Source organism: Neodiprion virginianus, chromosome 7, assembly GCF_021901495.1.
Source record: "Neodiprion virginianus isolate iyNeoVirg1 chromosome 7, iyNeoVirg1.1, whole genome shotgun sequence".
Taxonomy (NCBI): Eukaryota; Metazoa; Arthropoda; class Insecta; order Hymenoptera; family Diprionidae; genus Neodiprion; species Neodiprion virginianus.
In genome coordinates, this window is record NC_060883.1 from 5,643,506 (window position 1) to 5,666,410 (window position 22,905).

The 22,905-nt window shown below is 35.1% G+C and overlaps 1 protein-coding gene across 4 annotated transcripts; it reads left to right on the forward strand.

The window, feature by feature from the left end:
* The first annotated feature begins 168 nt into the window (after positions 1 to 168).
* Positions 169 to 22,680, forward strand: LOC124309236 (serine/arginine repetitive matrix protein 2). Of its 4 annotated transcripts, none has more exons than XM_046772665.1 (11): positions 169 to 488; positions 1,466 to 1,713; positions 2,054 to 2,158; positions 10,734 to 11,018; positions 12,898 to 13,026; positions 13,643 to 13,721; positions 15,208 to 15,263; positions 15,440 to 17,290; positions 17,926 to 18,159; positions 18,570 to 18,743; positions 21,313 to 22,680. In XM_046772665.1, the coding sequence occupies exons 2-11, from the start codon at positions 1,478 to 1,480 to the stop codon at positions 21,455 to 21,457; spliced, it is 3,294 nt and encodes a 1,097-aa protein (XP_046628621.1). In that variant the 5' UTR covers positions 169 to 488; positions 1,466 to 1,477; the 3' UTR covers positions 21,458 to 22,680. The 4 variants fall into 4 exon arrangements, with proteins under 4 accessions (XP_046628621.1, XP_046628623.1, XP_046628622.1 ...); XM_046772667.1 differs by lacking the exon at positions 21,313 to 22,680 and adding an exon at positions 19,854 to 20,321 and having other exon boundaries at positions 176 to 488; XM_046772666.1 differs by lacking the exons at positions 169 to 488; positions 1,466 to 1,713; positions 2,054 to 2,158 and adding an exon at positions 6,303 to 6,621.
* The last annotated feature ends 225 nt before the right edge of the window (positions 22,681 to 22,905 follow it).

Sequence of the window (22,905 nt, forward strand, 5' to 3'; positions counted from 1 at the left end):
GGTACTACGTTATTAGTACTTATTGCTTTTGGACCCTGATTTGGACATATTTTTCACTCGTGAAAGCGGTGATAAGCGCCATCTAGGTCAATCAGAAGTCAGCTTTAAACAGTAAATCTTATCTTCTCGAATGAAAAATAAGTCAGAATCAGGTCCGGGATTCATCCTTTTATTCTTTCTATTTAAATTTGATTGGCACGAAGACCCATTTCGCCAAATCTAACCTAACTAACCCTAAAAACTTTTAAACTGGTGAAAAACAGATGCTTGTGAACTAGACCTCAAGTCACGTGATATAGTTTCTGAACGATTTTACGATCATAGCTCCACATCGCGGTGAAATCAGAAAGTTGTATTACAAAATGGCAACGAATGCAGGTCGTACTTGTGTTTTCCGTAATTAAATTTCATCAATTGATACGATATTCAGTTCGTCGTCCAGTGTTGTTATAACATAACAATAACAATGAAGCAGTGACACAGCCGACGTAAGTAATCTCGTAGTGTAATTTTATCACCATTTCACATATTTGGCCCAGTATATTTGCCGGATCGATAAATCGATGCGCTACTTGGCTAATTCTAACCTTAACTTGGCTAACCGTAGCGCCCACTTTTGCCGCCTGTTTTACATACACCCTTGTACATCTTCATTTCATTGAAATTACTTTCATCCCGTGTATTATTTAGTTTCTACACATATTGCACACCCTGTACAACTAACCACTCGAGTGATATTTGGTTCATGATACCCAATTTTAAGAACAAAATCCAGTAACTTACAGTACCATTAATCCTCATACACTATTAAATTACTTGTGCACACGAAGTATATTATGTACATACTGGCTTGAGCTAGCAGTTTTCTGTGGCAAAGTACTCGTTCCAGCCACCCACCCGTCGCTATGTACTTTTTATTTACATACATGAATCACAACAATAAATTCATTCTGCTAAAGTTATTTCTCAGGGACTGTACTGTTGATGGATTGTTTTCCTGCAAGAATAAAAAATACACTAATATCCGTATGAACAAGTTCCAGTTGTATTGGATCTGCATATTATTTCATAGCATTTTCCAAATCATCCTCATTTGAAATTACATATCGAAATGAATTAAAATTACGTGTAAACCTGTAAGAATACATAGCATGTTTACCAACATTGACTATAAGTTTGGATATGAGTCAATGCAGGGCCATTAAGTATAAATAAATTTTAAGAGGGATTATCGACTAGAATATGGAACTGTGCTTCGGCAATGCCGATAAAATATTCGATTCCTTTTCATTCAATTCAATGTTTACTCATTCATCAGATTCGGCTAATCTTTATCAACTTGTTGGTTACTTTGTTTTGATACACATTCTCGAATAATGGTGTTTAAACTTGACCTCAACTAAGCTGATACTAAACAAACACAAATATTGGTAATTTGATTTATCAGTGATTTCAATTTTTCCAGGCATAGAGCAACATGTATAACGGTATCGGATTGCAAACGCCCCGAGGTTCAGGAACCAACGGGCACGTGCAACGAAATTGGGCAATAGTCCGTAAGACTAAAGACAAGGTTTCGTATAAAACTGAAGAGGAACTCCAGAAGTTGGATCAACTCAACAAACAACCTAACAAAGAAATCTTGGATCATGAACGGAAGCGCAAGATCGAAGTCAAGTGCGCAGAATTTGCCGACATTCTCGAGGATCAAGGGTGAGTTTTAATTTAGCTAGCTCGGAACTAACATAATTTCATGTATTTGTAATTTTTAATTAACTGAGATTGTCGTTGATGAAATCATGAGTTCATTTCCGGATTCATACTCTATTCTTGTCATAAAATGTTTACGATAAAAATTGACTCATTGTCATGGAATGCCTGAAGAATGGATGAAAAACAAGTTATAATTTTAAGACCGCCTTTATGTCATATCAATACTTTTAAACAATTTCAAACATTTTACTCGAAACCCGACATTTTTTTCTATTTGGAGCACAACTGAGACTGTGACTTTCGAGTCACGTCAGAATTTAGAAAACTATTTCTATTACAGATTTACTAGCGAGGAGGTCGGCGAGAAGATCGAATCATATCGCTCTATGTTAATGGGCAGCGATGTCCAGCCCAGCGTTCCTCGTGACGAATTCGGCCGCATTAAGTGAGTATGATCTATATATGCGTTGTAACTTTATCTATCACTGTATGAATCATTCTTGAACCGTTGCTTGAAGCATGATGAAAATTTCATCATCCCGATATTTTCCACATTCTTAACACGTCTATAGGTTTTAACGCAAATTGAAAAACAAAACTATTTCGTACTATTTTAGCATTTGATTACTATTCACCGTCAACAAACTGACGGTTACTTTTTTTGGAACAAATTTTATAAACTGAATGCTCAATAGAAGTACAAAAATAAAATTTTTGTGATATATGATTAAGGATAAAGATTTTTTACCGTAGTATAAGTGTCAGTTTACACTAGATACAAGTAAAATTGAATTACAATTAGAGACTTAAAATTTTAATTGGTCATATTCGTTTGTTTTTCACAAATTCTGTATCACTTGGCACTCAAAATATTGAGTTTAAATCGAAATGCCGAAATACTCATATTTTTTACACAACATTTGAAGACCGAAAAGAAAAAAAGTTTTCAATATAAACCATATTCTTCCAATGTTGACTACATAAGCCTTACATATCGATCGGATTTCCACAAAGCGTCGAATCACATTGGGGAAACCTATTTTTGGGAGGGGGGGAAGCAATATTCCAGGATTTTCTACATAACGCAGCGTTCAGGTTACTGCGTGATATCAACGAGCTGGTATTGAAAAGACATCGGTTCCTCCTTTTTAACGGTCTGGTCTGATCCCAGATCATCTACCCGAAGAGTAAAAAAATTGTAAAAACGAATCTTAGACTTGGGAGGTTTTTTTATTTTGAAGTCAATATTGATTTGTAAAATCGTAAAATTATTAACACTTGCCGATCAAAATGTTTTATGCAAGCTCTGGTGCAGTTCGTTTTAGAACTTGAACCTTGCGAATAATGTTTAAGCTCTTCCTGCATGAAGACACATTTGCGCAAGAATTATTGGAAAACCAGTTATAAATGCAGCGGAAAACCCCTTTAAAATTCCCGCTTTTTATAAGATTAACTCCCTAACCGATCTTTTTGAATTTCGAACGATTGGACGATTGTCACTCATGTCTGAACCATAAGAATCATCAATACAGTGTACAAATAGTACGAAATCATTTGAAATCTCTAATATGCTCCCTGGAATTTCGTGAAGCGATATCAAATCCGATAAAATCTCTATAGAACCTTTTGACATCATCCAAAATCCTTGAAATCATGTGAAATCCCTGAAGATCTGTGAATTTTTTTTTTTCAAATTGATGATATTTTATGAAACTTAGTGAAATCGTTCGAAAACTCTTAATATCTTTGAAAACATGCGAAATCCCGGTAACTTATGAAATATTAAGAAATCATTCGAAACCCTGTATTAAATCTTGTAAATTCATCTGAAATCTTCGGAATCGCTTGACATCCCTGAAGTATTAAGACATTTTTTAAATCCTTTCAATCTGAAATCATTTGCGATCTCCGATATATCTGAAGTTTTTCAAACTACATAAAATACCTGAAATCCTTCGAAATCGTTTGTATTCATTGAAATTTCGAAAGTCTGGAATCGCGTGAAATCCCCGAAATCGTTTGAAATTGCTAAAATTTCGGAAGTTTCTGGAATCACGTGAAATCCCTGAAATCGCTGAAATTTTGGAACTCTCTGGAATCTCGTGAAAACCTTGAAATCGCTGAAATTTTGGAAGACTGGAATCACGTGAAATCCCTGAAATCGCTAAAATTTTGTAACTCTCTGGAATCTCGTGAAAACTTTGATATCGCTGAAATTGCGGAAGTCTCTGGAATCGCGTGAAATCCCCGAAATCGCTTGAAATCATTGAAATTCCGGTAATCTCTGAAATCACACGAATTCCCTGAAATACTATGAAATTTATAGAAATCATTTGGATTCTCTAAAATCTCGTGAAAACCGCGCGATGTTGAAATTTGTATTACGGTCCACAATCCGATTAGTACAGTCACTTGTAGCCTGTCGATTTTAAGCGAAATAAACTACTTATCCACCGATCGCAGAGTACAGACTCGATGGATATTTTTCGCTCCAATAAATAAATTCCATTGTAGGAAAATTATCGAAATGGTGTAGCTGAAAATACAAAATTTGGGATATCAATCCGCCCCAACGGGCGGTGTAATGTAATATCTACCCATAGGCTTAGGGTTAGTTTCACGGTGCGTTATAACGCAAACCATACCTCCGAGAGCGTAAAACGTATAAATCTCACCCCCGATTCGCCTCCCCCTAATATCGACTTGCTATGGCGCCGGCGCCCTTTTCGCCAGCAATAGGGAAGCGAGAGAGACAGAGACAGAGAGAGAGGAGAGAGAGAGAGATTCTCTCAGTCAGCATCCCGGTGCAGATATCAGTTTGGAAATGAACCGACGTATCGTCAGGCTTCGCGTAGCCGGGCTGCGAATCTGCAGCGCAGAGTATTCGGAAATAAATAAATAAAATATGTAGCTTACGGTGTAGATATTAATTAAAATTTATTTATAAAATCACAAAAGTCTTCCACTAGTTCGTAATTTCTATATACACACACACGTATATATATATAATCTAATATAATATATTAGGTTTAATTTAAACACAAGTGTAACGACCTCTTGAAGTAAAATAACAATAATAACAGTAACAGTAATCATAAAAACAACAACAATACTCGTATAACAACGATAAGAAAATCAGTAAATTTATCAGATTATTAAAACAAACAAAAATCGAGTTCACCTTTGTACGTAATTTATATAAATTACAGCACAATATTTTTTAATCAGACAAATCGAGAACGGTTTCTGCCCAAGAAAAGCAGACTGAGGAAAAAATATAACGCGACAAAATTGGACAAATCATATAATAGACGATGATTTGTGTTGGATATTGACGATGAACTGTAAGTAAACCGTACTTTTTGTTCGAACATTATCCCGCGAGTCGTTGTGAGATATTGTTAGGGCGGTTCTTCCATTCATTCTGCAGAGTAAAATCTCGTGTTAATAAATAAAATCCATGTGTCTCCAATAAAAATTATAAACATAATAAAAAGAATATGAATAATATTTTTTTAACATCGTCTATATTAATTGTAACTTGAAGTGATGGGTGTGTATATTATAATAACAATCTACGGTAATCGAAATACAAAAATATTGCCGATCGTTAGTCAACGGAGAAAAAAATGATTGTTTATAATTTTTTCCTTACGTGAAATTAATAATCGTCATAAAATGTCTGTGCTAATTTAAAAGAAAGATTATTTAAAATTTATAATAGTGTGCCTGAATCCAAAGTCTTCCTTAAATCTTTAAAATAAGATTTGATGTTCCAAGTTTATTAATATAATAATGATAATAGTAACATCAGTAGCAGTAACAATAACAGTGAATAACAATAAGTAGACGTGTAACAATAGGAATAATTTGGACAAAAGCCAAAACCGCAGACGGGAGTGAATAAAGAATTACGAAATAAAAATTGATACAGAATCGGAGTTAAAATTCAGAAAGATATACGATTGATCGTAAAAATTTACCCTTCGCGATGAAAAGATATTCTGCCTCCTCTTTGATGTTGTAAAAGAGATTGGTGTTTGTAGTTAAAAAAAGCAGAAGCTCGAGGTAACAAAAGATGAAGTGGCATGGAGGAAGTTGGGAGGAAGCTATTACATTTCCCTCTCAGAATTCACCGCGCCTCTCTTTCTATAATGCCTACCATTCCCTGCAAGTGTTCTCGTTGGTTGGGGATTAAAACACTCCAGGAGGAATCTTGATTGCCCCCCCTCAGGATTAGCATACGGAAAACGTTGCCTCCGCAATCCCAATTAACGATCGATTTAGCGCAAGACAGAGGAAAAATCATACCTTCGGTACAAGGAAAATTGATAATCGTTAATTGCGCATTTATTAATTAACAAAAAATAAACTAACATTAGATCAGTGCTGCACATATCATTTCCAACGGATTTTTGGGCCACAAAGTAATAATTCCTACCTTCCAAGGCTTGATTACAAGAAATACAAGTATGACAAGGACCACTATATATCTGATTTGCTATAATTATCAAATTATTTTTTCACGCTATACGCGATTAATATTAATGAAAAGTGATTGGGGGGGTTTTGGATTGTGTGACGTTCAAAGTTTGTAGTTAAAACTGTTTCCTCGATGACGATGTCTTCGCCATTTCGTGTGAAAACGGCCAGAGGCCGCGGTCCGGCCGACGGTAGAGCTTTCTTTGAGCGATTGTGGAAGGGAAACTTCTTCCTCGATCGACAGAAACCGCTGAAACGATCGAGGCGCAGGAAATTGCAAGCCGCCAAGCAAATCACAGCGGCAGCTAACAGAAAAGCAGCTCAGCAGCGGACAAAACAGCACTGCTGTTGTTGTCAGCGTACGCTGCGCGATATTCAACTTCATCTGTTGGCCGAGCGCCGCAGCAGCGTGCGGTCAGTTGTGAGGTGATTATTCCTACAAATTGTTAGCCGTATCACTTATGCGATATAAAACATTGTCGGGATGTGTTCAGCGAAGAAAACGAGCCAAAAAACCTTGGAATCCGATTGAAAACACCCGAGTTCAACCACTTTTACCGTTCTGAGTATGAAATATTTTTTCCCACATTAGATTGGAAAGTCTGATTTTCGAACAATGAGGTAACGAACGATGTTGGAGCATGCTCACATCTAAAACGTTCGGTTTTACACGCTAGGGCTTTCTTGGCGCATGCACACTTTCCGATAATTTAATCTTACGCACCGCCAGTGACGTCATTGGCCCGAGTTTAATACGAAGTTGCGCGTTTAGGTTAGGTTTCATGAAGCGGAGGCCATGTCTGTGGACATCTGAATTGTTCATGATCCATTTAAAAAAAATGATCAGCTTACTTTTTGTTTGCTGTTTAAATTAAACTTCACTTCACAGGTGTTGGAAAAAATACCCTGTGACACACGTGCGGATCGGCCAAATCTGACGCGCGTGAGCCCTCGCTTTTACGACTCACGCTGCAAACTTCACACTCATCGGAAATCACGCACTTTGCGCACTAGTAACATAATATGCTATTTTATCGTCAAATTCGAATTATTAATCCGAGTTTAACGAATGATGTGGCTGTTTTGTTTGTATCTGAATGAATACCTACCCTGTAAATTGTCAGAAATCTACTTCGGCTAGTTATAATGTATTTTTTCTTACATATCATTGGTAACTTATAACAATCGTATAATAACTGCACTTGTCTTTCATCCAATTAAGCGATCATAAAAAATTAATCTCTTTTGTACAGATTTTATTTACGAACGAAAGGATCGAGTGATCTTACTCATGTCCTCATAGGCTTATCGAAACACATTTTGTAGTAAAAAAAAATTGTAGAATAATGTGATCTTTTTAACGTTGTTTATGACCAAGTTTATTTTGTCGAAATTCACGGTTTCAATAATATTACTATATTATTATAATTTGATATTGATGGCTCAGTTTATTTCCAACAATGAATACTTATTCTTTTAATTGTGGTTGGAAGCCTATCTACGAATTTCACGTATCATGTTCTTGAATTACGCGTTTCTGACATAAAAAACACACATTAAAAGATTGAAATCTCATAACCATTCTCAGTCGTTTCAGATACTGCATTCTAAACTGTGATATCTTTTGTTTCAAATTATTCCTTTTCAAAATTCTTATGAGATTGAAAATATTGTTTTATTTGCAAAGTTTACGTTTGTTTTGACATGACTATTTTACAATAGATATTTCTTTATGCGCTATGCAACTTCAGAGTGTCAATCTTGTAACTGGGGAATCAGGAAAATCGGCCCAATTTATTTATTCAGCGTCTATTTTTTCGTCAATCGGGAAAGTATCGTTATTTGGTAAATACAAATATCGTTCTTATAATCAAGCAATGAAAAAGCAATTAATCGGTGCAGCTCCATCTAAACCTTTTGTTTTCAAATCAGTCAGAGAAAAGTTTATTTAAGTTTTATAAGATTTCTGCAAATCCGGCAATTTTTTTCACTGTCTTATGTTGGTAAAAATTCTGATTTTATTTAAAATATCTCGTTTACCCCTTTTTTATTTAACATACAAAACTTAAATTGGTTGAACATTTTATTTCATTGTCCAAAAGTGTATAATCTTTCTTCTCATATGACGAAAACGGTGATAAATATGATCTAACTTCACCGAGATTAAAATTGGTAACGTTATCGTAACGAAACATTGCGGGAAAAATCACTATTTTCGTAACTTTACAGTGATGTTCAAGGAACCAAGATTTCGAAATACGAGTGTGTTTTTTTTTTATTACGGTTTACTGAATTTCAGACAATTCCAAAATCGTGAAATAACTGTTTTCCTTAATCATGAATCGTTACGATAATGTTACTAACTTTAATATGATGTAACTTCACGAAATTGAAACTAGTAACGTTATCGTAACTAAACCGTAATAAAACAAATAACACTCATATTTCGAAATCTTAGTTCCTTAAAAATCATAGTAATTTTAAGAAAATATTGATTATTCCTCCAATGTTTCCTTACAACGTTCCTAACTTCGATATGATCTAACTTCACGAGGTTGACACGAGGTTGAAGTTAGTAACTTTGTCGTAAGGAAACATTGGAGGAATAATTACTATTTTCTTAACTTTACTATAATTTTGAAACAACTAAGATTTGGAAGTACGAGTGTGTTTTGTCTTATTACGGTTTACAAAAATTTAAGACAATTCGAAAATCGCGAAATAACGGTTTATGCTCGTCATGAATCGTTAAGACAAAGTTACTAAATAACTTCAATATGATCTAACTTCAGCCTTATCATTTTGTTCCAACGAATAACCTCATTTTCACGGAGTTTTCTAAACGTGGCAAACAAAGTGCAACCTCCATACCATGCGTGCAAAGGTGCACGCGGGATTAATAATCATACCGGTAATAATTAAGTGCAAAGGGGACAGCTGGCATGTATTGATCTGGGGAAAAGTCGTGCAGTTAGATGTGTGAGGGTGATTTCTCTCCGTCCCGCTCACCGCTCACCACCGTATCTCCCTCCATCCTTCTATCCATCCATCCATCCATCCATCCTCCATCCTCCATCCATCCTCCCCTCTTCTACTTTTTGAATATCAGGGGGTGGCTCGCTTCGTTCGCTCGACAGCAGCTCCAGTATTATGTCACTCCGTTACCTACTCTTATCGAACTCTATTCTTAATTTTCTACCATCCAAGAGTTGAAAGAAATTATGTATAAACAGCTATAATTGCATCGTGTACAGATATACAATTATCGTCGCGTAATATTGATACTTTTTTTTCGTTTTTGTCGATTTCTTTTTTCGTTTTTTCGTTTCATTATTTGTCTACTAAAAATCTTGTAGGGAAATTCTGCGATCGGTGATGTCGATTTGTATTGACAAAACTTTATGATGACTGTTAAATTGCCAAAACGGTATGTGTTCAACGCTCCTCATCTTTTTATTATTTAGTATTTGGAGGAAAATTTTTTTTGTTCCAGACTCGTCATGTTTGTTCGAAAATTTACGAATCATTTAATGTTAATTTGTAAGGCTGGATGCAATAAATTTGTATAAAAAGTGATGTACCAGGTATAATTGAAATTATTGCAGGAAGTGATGTGAAAAGTTTTGACTAATTTATAAGTTGAGCGAATTGTTGAAATGTTGATACACAGTGATGCATGTTCTAAGTAATAACTGATAAATTGCTGCTTATGGGAAAAGAAGTTTGAAAACAAAAAATTATCTCGATTTATTGTACTTTGATCAAAACAAAAAGAAAAATTTCACTCCGTACCAACCAATCGTAATTTGGGTTTTTTTTTTTTTTATTGGAAGTGATATTATTACTACTATCTAAAATGATCTACCTTTAAATTTAATTTCGAACATGGTTAAAACGTAAAGGCTGGACTGTAAAAAAAAAAAAAAAACAGAAAAACCATTTTTAGCGTGTAGAAAAATGACTCATGCTTTTCTATTCAATTTTTACAACGTCAGTAACAATAAGTTTTTTTAAATCAAAATCTGTTATTTTCTCAACCGAAGTGTATTTATTCAATTATACAAAACTCCGTTTCCCACACATCCAATTTTGCCAATGAAAAATTGTGCGATTTTTCAATTTTATTCGATATTTATTCGATTTTCATTCATTTAAAATTTTCAAACCATTCCCTTTTTATTTAAACCGCAATTCTTAATATTGTGTTCTTTAGTTAGGAAAACATTCACCAACACTTGGTGACCTCTAACTTATTTAAAATTTTTGAATCGATTTACCGTTTATAAAAAAAAAAATGAACAATTCACTTCCATTGTCAAAGAAATCTTTTAATTTGTATGGATATGTTTTTTTCATAGCCGTATCTTCAATTGTTACAATATTTATTATAAACAATGAGAAGCGGTACAACCTAACTCGTCTTTGCTTCAAAATCAACCCACTCGATGCGATCGATAAATTTTTGTAAAAATAAAACATAAATACTAAATACTTGGATTACATTTGTGTGATAAATTGTTGTTACGCTTATTTTACAGCGTGCGAGAAACACACCAGATAGCTGAGGCTCAACAAGAGAAGAATGCAAAATTACGCGAGGCGTTCGGTATCTCAGAATTTTTCGTAGAGGGAAGCAGCCTGGATCCCGAAAGACACGCACGCGAAGCCGAAGCGAGAGCAGCTGCGAATAAAGTCTATGAATTTGTAAGAACACCGAGCCCCGATCCAATCGCTGCTACAACAGTGCCCGAAAAGAAACGTAAGAGAAAACGTTCTAGAAGTAACTCCAAGAAGAAGAAGGGAAAAAAGCACAAACGGGACAGGTATGTTCAATCATAATGGTGCACGAGTCGACGAAGGCTAGACTTGTTAGGATTCCTGCTGACATTTTGCTTCTCTATCTCTCTCTCTCTCACTCTCCCTGTCTTACATTGCGCATCGATAATTTGTAAATGACTTATACGTTATTCAAGTTTGACGCCGTGTTTTTCTTTTCAATCGTTATGAATTTTTGATTGTATAATTCACTTGCACTTTCTAAATTTCAATCAAAAAGTTTTTATGTATTCTAATATAATTGCAAATCTCTGATTCGTTGAATAATATTTAATCGAAAGTTTGTAATTAACTAAACGATTTTTCTCACATCAGCAGCAGGAATCTAATCAAGTCGAGGCTTCTGGGCTGGCATCCTTCCCCAGTAGTGTCCTTGTTTCCCCCGAAATGTTCATTTATCACTTTTCGCACTCGTTCATTCGCTTACTACACATCTGATGTTTTATACTGACTCATAAACCGCCTACTATTTCATGCCCCGTACACGTTTCTCTGTTTCAAACAGAACTGAGGAGGACTGAGTGCCTACCTAGTAGGCTCAGTAGGTAAGTGTGCCCGTCGCGTCTAATTTCCAAAACCCTCAGACTTTCAGACTGCCTAATATATTTCATACTTATAACGTCGAAACAATACGATATATATATATATATATATATAGAAAATATATATATATATATGTGTGTGTGTGTGTTATATAATATATATTAGTTTTATGCATTATTACCCAAGGTAACATTATTTTCTTCAATGATGCGCTGCAAGTATCTTCTCAATTTTTCAGAGTAAATGTTTGCTATATTTCACATTTTCACCTCTTGGTAACAAACTTTTAATAAGTCTAGAGGTAAAAAAAAAAAAAACAGAATACAAAAATGTGTCTCTTTACATAAGTGGGATTTAAAATTGAACCTTTTTTCATGTCCTCTTGAGAAATTTCGATATGATCAATATCATTTATCATTCAGAATGTTTTTCCATCCTTTTCTTTGATAATAAACTTGTCGTTGTTTCGTTTAACGAACAGGTTTTTCCTTTTTTCTTTCTTTTTTCTGGCTCGATGCAAATATGTATAAATGAAAGTATCAAATACAAAGATCGAGCAGACATTTACTTTTGATCAGATTTGACTCTTTCTATAGTTTAATCACAGTGCAATATTTATTGCGAAAGAGTGCATTTTTATTATCTGTTTGTTGATGTTGTTATCTACCAATGAAGCTTGTTGTTAATGTCATCTCTCTATTTTTTTCTGACAAGTCCGTCCCTATCGATGGTTATCAAGGTAATGCTAATCCCATATTTATATCAATACTCCTCAAATTTTCTGTATTACATTATGTCTCTTACATCAATTCGATTGAAAGATATGGTTTGTTCTCGATTTTACATCTCGATGAAATTACTGACCAATCCTTTCAAGTTACTTATTAGCAGTATACTGATGTTTCAAACGATCATTGCATTTTTCTTTGCTTGTACCATTTAATTGGACTGCGAACATATTATTATAACTAATACTGTAGCGTCGAAAAGAAAAGCCATAATTATCCACATCTACTTCGCAACGAATTACAAACGATTTAAACGTGCTATTTATTTGTGGAACTTGAGAATCGCAATGGCCGAATTCGAATACTTTGATCACATCCGTCACAAAATTTTTTTTATGCTATGTTATATATAATGTAATACAGCTTTTTTATATTAGCACAAGGTATGCACTTGTCGAGAAGAAGAACGACGGAAGTCGACCACTCCAAGAAATTTGTTATACGAAAAAGAAAATATACCTTCATCCAAATCATTTGTTTGAATTATAAAACATTTCACCTTTCGTAAATGATTAACAATTTTGGAATCTCCTAGGTCCGAGTCCCCGAAGGCGAACAAAAAGAAGGAGAAAGCTAAGAAAAAGAAGAAGGAGAAGAAACATAAAAAAATAGAAGTCTCGTCATCGGACAGCGATTCTTCAAGCGAAGATTCAGATGATAGCAGGTAACTAAATTGAAAAACTTTTTGTAAATACATATTGTTGCTATAATAACTCATTTACACACTTTTCGATTCACTGTCTTAATCAATTCATTCATCCGTTAATTATATATGTCTTGATATTTAAAACTATATTCCCAGAAACCCGTAAACAGATGTTGATAAGTTTTCCATTGATGTAGCTTTACGTTTTATAAATGTATGAGAAATCGCTTTAACTGCACAATTTTAAATCCATACGTTTGAACCGATAAATTTGGAAGAACTCGAATGGATCTACGACTGACCGTGACAAGCCAAATAAAACTTTCGCTCTGTCTTAGTACGTAAGGACAATTGTCAAGTAGTTTTAAAATATTATAATCAGGGTCCGAAGTGCAAGTTCGTTCTACACTCAGCGACGACTCATTAGACACAGAGAGCAGTCTGATTCGAGACCTTTGACGACAGGCGTGGGTAGCCTCCTCGCATGCACTCAGAACATGTGGAGAATTTACTCCATTGAATGTGGAGGGTTGATTACTCACGATCAGCCCTTTTGAAAATGCTGAACTGGAAAACAGATTTAAAAGAAGGATATTGAAGAAAACAGTGAGATTTAATTGTCGTTGTTTTGCAGCTCCTCGGACAATGAATCTAAAAAGAAGAAGAAGAAAAAGAAGAAGAGGTCTAAATCAGATGGGAAAGATAAGCGTGAGGTAGGGAATAGTTACTTTGATATGAAAAACAGAAGAAGAAAATAAAAATGAAAGCGAGAGAGAGAGAGAGCGAGAGAAAAAAACTAGTACCAACTAGAAATTTGACCTTGGCACGAGAATCGGGTGCATGCAACATATATTGTTTGTGTTTTTCTGTTATACGAAACATAAGTCAACACAAGTAAACATTAAAGTAATCAAAATTTGCATTCTTTCTTGATTAGCATGGAAACTCATTACTTGTTTATTGCAAAAAAAAGAAGCCGAAAAAAAACAAAAAACAAACAAGGTTTAATCTTGATTTTGAAGTTACCAAATCATTATTTCAAAGTGTAAATCTCAGTATTGTTTGTAATTATCAGCGCCATTTGACAGGAGGCATTCCCTGAGTGAGTACCTGATATGCCGCTACTCAATGTAATAATAATTATTCGTAATCTACATTCGTATGAATTTACGACTGTTGTATGTTCACTTGTTTTGTGTCAAGCACCAACACTATAGTTCGAAGCTTCTGCCATAAAACATTGTTTATTCCTTGTTAGAAAAAGAAAACAAAATATTCTCTCCGGATTATTTATCCTTTTTATGGACTCTATTCTGCAAATATCGATAGTCCAAACAAGAGGGAAAAAAAAATGGGAAATTGAAAGATGCGAATTGAAACCATTGAATTACTTGAGTAGCTATTTCATTTTTATTTTTCTTTACCTATAGTTCTAACAGGATTAAGGGCGTTGCCTAGATCTTGAACGATTTAAGCTCGCGCAGATGCTCAATCATAGCCTTCTCGTTTCTTTATTTACAATTGTTCACAAACAATTTCTTTGTTTTACTTTTAAGATTATGTACGATTTTATGTTATGATTCTACCTGAATTTAAAAATCATATCGGAGTCTTAGAAAAACAAAGAAATCGCAACAATTGAATTATATTCTTTCCGCATTAGGGGAAGAAAAATTTTTTTTTAATAATGTTACATCGAACCCACGACACAGATCCATTCGTCGTCTTCAAATTAGGATTACCACAAATTATGCGGCAAGTGATGTGGATAAAATAAATGCATTGAAACCCAATTTTTTGCACAAAGTACAGGTTCTTTACTTTTTATTCGCCGATTCTAACAGACATGAGCATCATGTTTAGTTGTCGTACTCTAATGCGAAATACCATTTATGAAACGGTTTTGTTGAGCGCCGAATTCGAAAGATCGTTCGGTTTCTAACTAGGCAACATCCTTAATGTATAGAAATATACATAAAATATACAAACGTATGGGACGTGGACGAATTTCCTTACGTACGGCATGGAATAAACAGACTATATTATCACAATAAACAGATTATGAAATCTAACATTATTAAGTTGCAATTCGAATAAATAAATAATAGTCGGTACTGGAGAATAAATATGACTGCATGATTGGTGTTCATTCCATTAATCTTAATTGACTCTTGATAATGGAGAACTATTTCTTTTTAGAAGAAGAAGTTAGCTGCGAAAAAGAAGCATCGGTCATCTGACAGCTCTACCGAAAGGTAAGCAATAGTCGTACGTAATACTATTTCCAAATAATTCTACGAAAGTTTGAAACTTTTTATACGTCAAAATAATGCCTCGCGAAGTGATCTTGGATAACTTTTTTGTAAGAATAATGTAAACTTCTTACAATGCAGGCCATGTTGTTCATTAATCATTTTTACATTGTTCGCAGCTCTCCAGAGCGACCAAAAAAATCTTCAAAACATGACAAAGTGGCGGAAACAATTCAAAAAGTGGACGAAGCTGAAAGTACTAGCAAAAGAACAGAATACTTGAGAAGAGAGTTGGAGGAACTTGAGAAACGGATAAAAGAGCGAGAACAGAGAGAGTTAGAAGCGCAAAATCAACTGAAAAAGGAAAAGGCGGAAGAGAGAGTCAGGCGCAGGAGCCGTTCGACTTCTCCAAAGCAGAAGGAATCTAGAAACAAATCACCGAAGAGGCAAGATAGAATCGGAAGAGCTGGAACAAGGAACGAATCCCCTCCACCTCCACCTAGGAGGCCCAGAGAATCACCTGCCAGGAGAGTCAGTTTAGAAAATCGTGACAAGTCACCGTTTGCGCAAAGAAACTCGCCCTTCCGTCGCAACAGGTCGCCGTCAAGGGGAAGAACAGAGCGACGTTCGCCAAGGAGACACTCGCGGCACAGACACGTGTCACCCTCGCCCAGAAGACAACGATTCTCAGGGTCCAGAAGACGACGTTCGATTTCAAGAAGCAGAAGTCCATCGAGGTACGAACGCTACAGTTCCAGGCGAAGACCGTCGCCACCCAGGCGTAGGAGGTCAGGATCTCGGTGGAGGTCAAGGTCGCCACGACGAGGCAAAGAGACAAGAGCGAAATCTAAGGATCACAAGAGTCGCAGCAAGTCGAGAAGCCGCTCCCGTCGATCCAGTCTAAGTTATTCTCCGGTGCGTAGGAACCCCGAACGTTATAAGGATATTTTAGAAGACAAAAAGAAGGAGCAGAAGAAGAACGACAGTGAAAAACAAAAGTCACGCTCGATTTCACGGAATCGAAAAGTTCAAACCATCACTCCGAGGGTTAGTCTACGCTCTTCGAGCGAAGACGAAGGAGATCTAGCAGACGACGAGCCAAAGCAAGAGGACGAGGAGAGACAGAAGGAATTGAACACTTTGAAACAGTTGCAAACAGGCTTGGCTGCCAAAGCCAGAGAATCTTTAGGTAGAAAAGTAATCAGCCCGATTAAAGTAAAAGTCGAGAGGAAGGACGAGAACGTTTTTGACATCGCGCTACCGGAGGAACCGCCAAAATTAGGTCATAAAATTATCGGGCCTTTACAGGAAAGGTCTAAATCTTTTTCACCGGTACAACCTACCGATGCGATATCTCCAGCCACAAGTAGATCGCCATCGCCTGCTTTGCCCTTGACTAGAGCCGAAGCCGCTGTAAGACTGAGGTCGCCCACAGAATCTCCGCCTCCACTGACGACACATTTCCTCCAAAGAGCAGTCAAGTCGAGATCAAAAAGTCCTGTCAAGAAGATAAACCGTTCACGTTCTGGATCAAGGTCCAGATCCCGATTGAGATCGAGATCTAAATCTGTTGAAAAATTTGCCAAGAATAGCCGTTCGAGATCGGTATCGAAGCACAGGAGTTCCAGGTCAAGTTCTACTTCCGTATCGCCGGTTAGAGTGCGGCGTAAATCGATATCCAACTCGCCTAGACAATCGAACAAAATTTCGCCAAAACCCGCGAAATCACCGCCTCAATCCAAGTCAGTGTCAAAGGGCAAATCTCTATCCAGATCGCCTTCGCGGATTTCAGACAAATCTAAGGACGTTTCGCCAAAAAATATGTCTATATCTCGTTCCACGACAAGATCGCCGGCTTGTTTCGTTTCTACGAAAATGTCTACCTCTCGATCGCCGTCGAGGTCTCCGATAAGATTGCGAAAAATTTCGCCTAGAAACAAGTCGTATTCTAGATCGCGGTCAAGATCGTACTCCAGGTCACCATCCAGAGAGAAGGACCTGTCCAGGTCGCCCAGCAATCAATCTGCCGTGTAAGATATTATTGAAGCTCTAAAACATTACTGCGTTATTAATAACCCGCAATAGCATGTAATGGAATCTCAGTTTATAAATTTCATTTCTCACGCATGAGATGTTGAAGGTAATCTTACTGTTCCACCGATTATCATATTCAAATTGGTGGCATATTTAGTACTGTGTTCTGTTTTTTAAATCTTGATTCAACTATAAATCGTAGGACTTTTATGAGTTTTACAGTTTGATGAGTAGGATCGTGTCGCATACCCGAAATATTTAATATGGTTTGATTCTGAACGAATAGTTTCTTTATTTATCTGTTTGTGAGGACAGCATCATGATTTTTTATTTAAGATATTTCAAGTTTTAGACAAAACGTAGTCATTTTTTTCATACTAAATCAAATTTACCTGAAAGAAAATGCCAAGTTCAAACGAATATACTTCAAGCACGATTAATTCTTTACTTCAATACTTTTGAAGTGGTGAAAAAGCCCTTCGTCGTTGCCGTAAACAATTTAACTACATACCGACAAGTAAATACTTCCAAAGCTACTAATACACAAAAAATTAATCGAGACGATTAAAATCTAAACATAGCTCATTAAAAACAGGTTCGTGTTTCAAATAATAATAACAAACAATTTCAGATTGAGATCGTCATCCAGGGCAAAGCGGTCGGTCTCCAGATCGCCACAGAGGTCAAAGAAATCAGTTTCACCACATCTGCAGAAGTCTAAAAGCAGAAGCAGGTCTCTGTCGAAAAAATCGAGAAGCCGCTCTTTGTCAAAAAAATCCCTGAGTCGTTCACGATCTGTTTCTAGAGAGTCTAGAAACAAGGCAAAAAGAAGTCACAGTCGCAGCAGCTCACGCTCTTCAAATAGGTATGCTTTGCTTAAAGTAAAATCTATCAATATCAGAGCAGATTGGTGCTAAGAGGATAAACTATCCAAAAATACTCTCTCAAAATTTTAAGTAAATCGATCAAGTTGTTTTTGAAATATTGTAGGCATCGCAAAACGTGTCACCAAGAGAAATCGAATGGTTGCTGTTATTTTCAATAACAATGCCTCCTGTTAATTGATTCTAGTTAAAGAAAAAAAAAATGAATATATTTTAATGAATCTTGATCTATATACTTTTGAGTAAAACAAATACCAATCGAATTGAATAATTGGTTGTCAATGTGTAAATTTCAAGAACTGACACACTTCTCAGTCAACTTAGGTCGATAAATAATACAAAACGTACATATCCCTTGTTACCTAGCAATAAATTCCTATCGTTATCACAGCTCTACTAGGCACAGTCGACGAAGCTACTCTAGTTCTTCTCGATCGTCGAGCAGCGGTTCGAGCCGGTCGTCGCACTCGAGTTCCAGCAGCTCAACATCAAGTAGATCTCGATCACCATCAATTCCACGTCGTCATGGTTCACCAAGCTTTTTAGACAGACGTCGAATCACCAGGTAAGCTATATTTAACCATCGTTACTGATTAATTTTGTAGTTAAATTTCGCATATAAATATCCAGTGCACCAAGCTAGAATTCGTAATTACACTTTTATTTTGTGTAGCAATGATTCGTCCACTTTTATTTATTTATTTAATAATTTTTAAAACGTCGTTGTTTACATGTTACCCCTTCATTTCTGACTTTAAAATTATGAAATATATATCATTATATATAATATATATATATATATCAGAAACTTTTTTCGTCAAATTTGCGGAAAATAACAGTGCCCGATGAAAATAACAACTTGGCATTCTGGCGTCTTCGTAAAAGTCTAGAAACCAAAGCGATCAGGGAATTTCACATCATGAGTGAAATATTTCAACATCCAATTACATATTTCCAACGAAACTTATGCATAAACGTGTCTCTTTACTTCAACTGCTTTGCTAATCTGTAACGCAGCAAAAATTAAGGCCATATTGTCAGATTCGTAACAGTAATCGGTACAATTATTTGACCAATGGGGTCTTGCTGTATTTACTGCGTACAGTATTCGATATGCAATACATTTTTTTTGTTCAATCAGGCCTGGCACTAATTAGTCAATTTCTCTCGTTTAATCCAACGTTTTTAAATCTATTTGAATGTACTGATCAAATTTTTCGTTTTATTGTACGTCCAATTTGGCTGTGTGCAAATAAAGAATATTCTTTCTATGCTTTTTCACTCTCAGAATTTCTGACGGCACACATGAATTTTTAACCGTTGACGTTTCCTGCTGAAAAATCGGTTATAAAATTTAAACAATGGTGTTGCATTCCCTACAAATAAATTGCTAATATTTTTTACTTAGAAACCGGGCTATATACTTATAATACTTATATAAATAAATAAAAATGACATCTCAATAGTCTAAACGTCATCTAATAGTTTTCCCATTGTTACTGATTACAATAAATACGACAGTTGCGAATTTTTCCACTGAACTTTTTCTTTCGGATGATTCATAAGAAAGTTAGATGAAATCGGTGAATGTCACTGTATCAGATAAATATATACCGAAATATCCTGATATCAGTTTTATCTGAATCTAATGTTTTGTTTTTATTCTATTCAACAGAAACAGATCGAGGGACAAGCATAGAAGATAGTGTTGTGATTCTCTTCAGTTATTGTTTTAATTTCCTACATTTATTTAGAAAGTAAATACTATAACTTAATTCACTACTTTTCCTTTTTTTCTTTATACCATAAAAAAAAAGTAAATTTTTTTTTGTTTCTTTTTTTTTTTGAAACCTAGTTTGTAACACGCAGTCCATTCTAGTTCAAATAATACAAACAACCAGGACAACTGAGTCGGCTGGTAACTGTAAGCCTTATTGTGTTAGCTTAATGTACGATGTAATTATTGCGATTCTTAACTATCTATTTCGCTACACGGTTAATCTTTTCAACTCAATCCCTGCTCTGGCACAACTGAGCACCGATTCAAATTTGTTTAAAAAAAAAAAAAATCTTGTACAGGACATATCTTTCATTTTCCTAAGAATTATGCTTATTAAAGTTATGAGGAACACTTATTTTAGTTGTAGCATGTGTGTATTTTTCACGTAACTTATTGTAAATTTAATATGGCTGGTAGTGAGTTTTCTTTTATATCATACATACACACATATGTATATGTATATATTATATATATATATATCTATATATATATGTGTGTGTGTATATATATATATCGTCATCAATCAATTGCAAATAAAAAAAAAAAAAAAAACGCGTTTAGTTGTGAAGCCTCCCTAGTCGTTTCTTCATTTTGTGTTGTGATTCATGAGCCTTTTGTAATTTCCAAGTCATCTGTTGCATCAGAATGAAAAATTGAACACTAGGTAAGTACCGTTTATTTTATTTTGCACCTTTGTATTGAGTTATTCAATGTCGCATGAAAACGCTACTCCATATTGCATGTGTTATTTTATTTTCTTATAGTTATCGTTTTCATAAATGTGTACTATTGACGAGAAAGACGTAATAGAGAGTTGTAATAGTGAATACTTACATATTTGTAGTTCATGCATACATACATTCGTGTTATTTCAACCATATCTAAATACTCATCAAAGCTCTTCTTTTTTAAGAGTAAAGTATTTTTGTGCACAATTCACCGTTACTGACCAAAGTTTAAATTCTGTTCCTAAGTTCTAACACTTACATTAAAGACACAGATTCCTAAAGCACAGTTATCCACGAAAACTTACCAAGAATGAGAATAATACCGCTTGATCTAAACCGAACCATCGTGTGAAAAAATGTAGAATTAACAAATATTTAAAATCAAAATTATCTCACATGTTCATGTCTCCGTTTATTAACTACTACTAATTCAAATTTGTTAGCATTAATATCGTTTTACTCGATTTGTATTAGGCAAATTCGAAATTTAATGAAAAGAAATAACATGTCTGTGCTTGTAACGAAAAATTAACGTCAATAAAAAAAACACGTCATGTTGCAGCGAACTGACTACAAATTTGTCGTTGCCGTTTCTACTACTATCAATAAAATAACGTTCATTACAGTGCTAGAAAACGACCAATTCCTTATCATCGACCAACACCATCGCCACCATCTTCACCCAGCAGTTCCGAAAGCAGTAGACAGAGCAATTGGTCAAGTCCTCATTCGAGCCGATCACCCACTCGTAGCCCATCGTACAGTCATTAAGAAACCTTGGTCTCTTGTTCAAAGGGTTCTAGAAAAATCAGATGTTCCTACGTGTATACAAAAATTTAACATGGTCATGCTTCTACTTGAAGATTTAATTGGGCTTTCTGATATGTTGACCATTTGTTGTCAGAGAGATTACAATGTGATTATATTTATTGTTTTAATGATTTTACCGTAAATAATTTCCCAGATTCTTGTACTATCAGGCGATGCCATGTGCCTGTGTACCTAATCTGTAACTAATCGCGCAGAGTAGACTTTTTCAATTGTGTATCGAGAGGCACATTTTTCTTTTTTCTTTTTTTTCTTTTTTTTATACAAAGCAAAGGCTACCTTCTCACGGGTGCATTATAGTACGTGGAATATCTTAAAATTACACTGTTAAGTGCTTAGTACATTTTATTGCGAGCATCCAACGTTGTTATTACACTTTTATGTGCAACTTTCTAGTCAACTGTATTCGATACAAACTCACAAATGTTTGAGGAAAGTTATTTTGTTAATATAAAAAAATGATTATTTATCGAGAGCAAAATTTAATGATATTTAACAAAGTACCATCGCCCGATATATCCAAAGGAGGAAATTCACAATAGTAAAGTACCTTGATTAATACGAATAGTATACACTAATATTTCGATAATTGAAGCTGAAGGATATTACTTGATCATTGATCAAGCATTGCATATTTTTAAAGCCTCCTTTTGTACTTCAAGTATGTATTTAGAAATTTGAAACCTTACTAGATTACGATAGTTGGATTCTATGAAGCACACTTGCGAGCATACTCAATAAATGTTTTTATACAATTTAAGTGATATTCATATAGCGACAGTATTTACTATTTTCAGTAGTCTGAATACCTAAGCAATAACAAATCCGTAAGAGGTTTGAACAACATTAAGCTCACGTGATTCTACGTCATTATTTTATTTCATTTAATTTTCGTCCATTTTACTATCGTAGTTTTGTGAATTTTTTAGATTATTATTATTACTTACACCTCTACACTGCATATCGGATAATCCATCTCAACTCGAGTGAGTCCTGACGCTGAACATCACAGACTTTATTATATTATTTACCCCACACAGTCTCGTGAATTCTTTAAATTCCATCTAGCCTCCTTTTACGAGATAAATAAAATTGATTGGTCAGAAGTTTCACACGAGCGTTAGTCGAATCTCAAATTTTTTAATACAGAAGTCCATACGCTACACGAATCTTTGCTTTGTTGCGTTTTTTATAAGCGATGTTCTTGATGTACTTTTTTGGCATACTGAAACACGAAGTTTTGCGTAAAATTATGAAAATATTTTGATTTATTTGAAAATTTCATTCTTTTTAAATTCCAATGGTGTGTCAAACACTCTTGTCATAAGAAAAGTTAAACACGGAGGAATATCAATTGCTAGACTGGTTAAAGATTTGGAAAAGTTTATTCG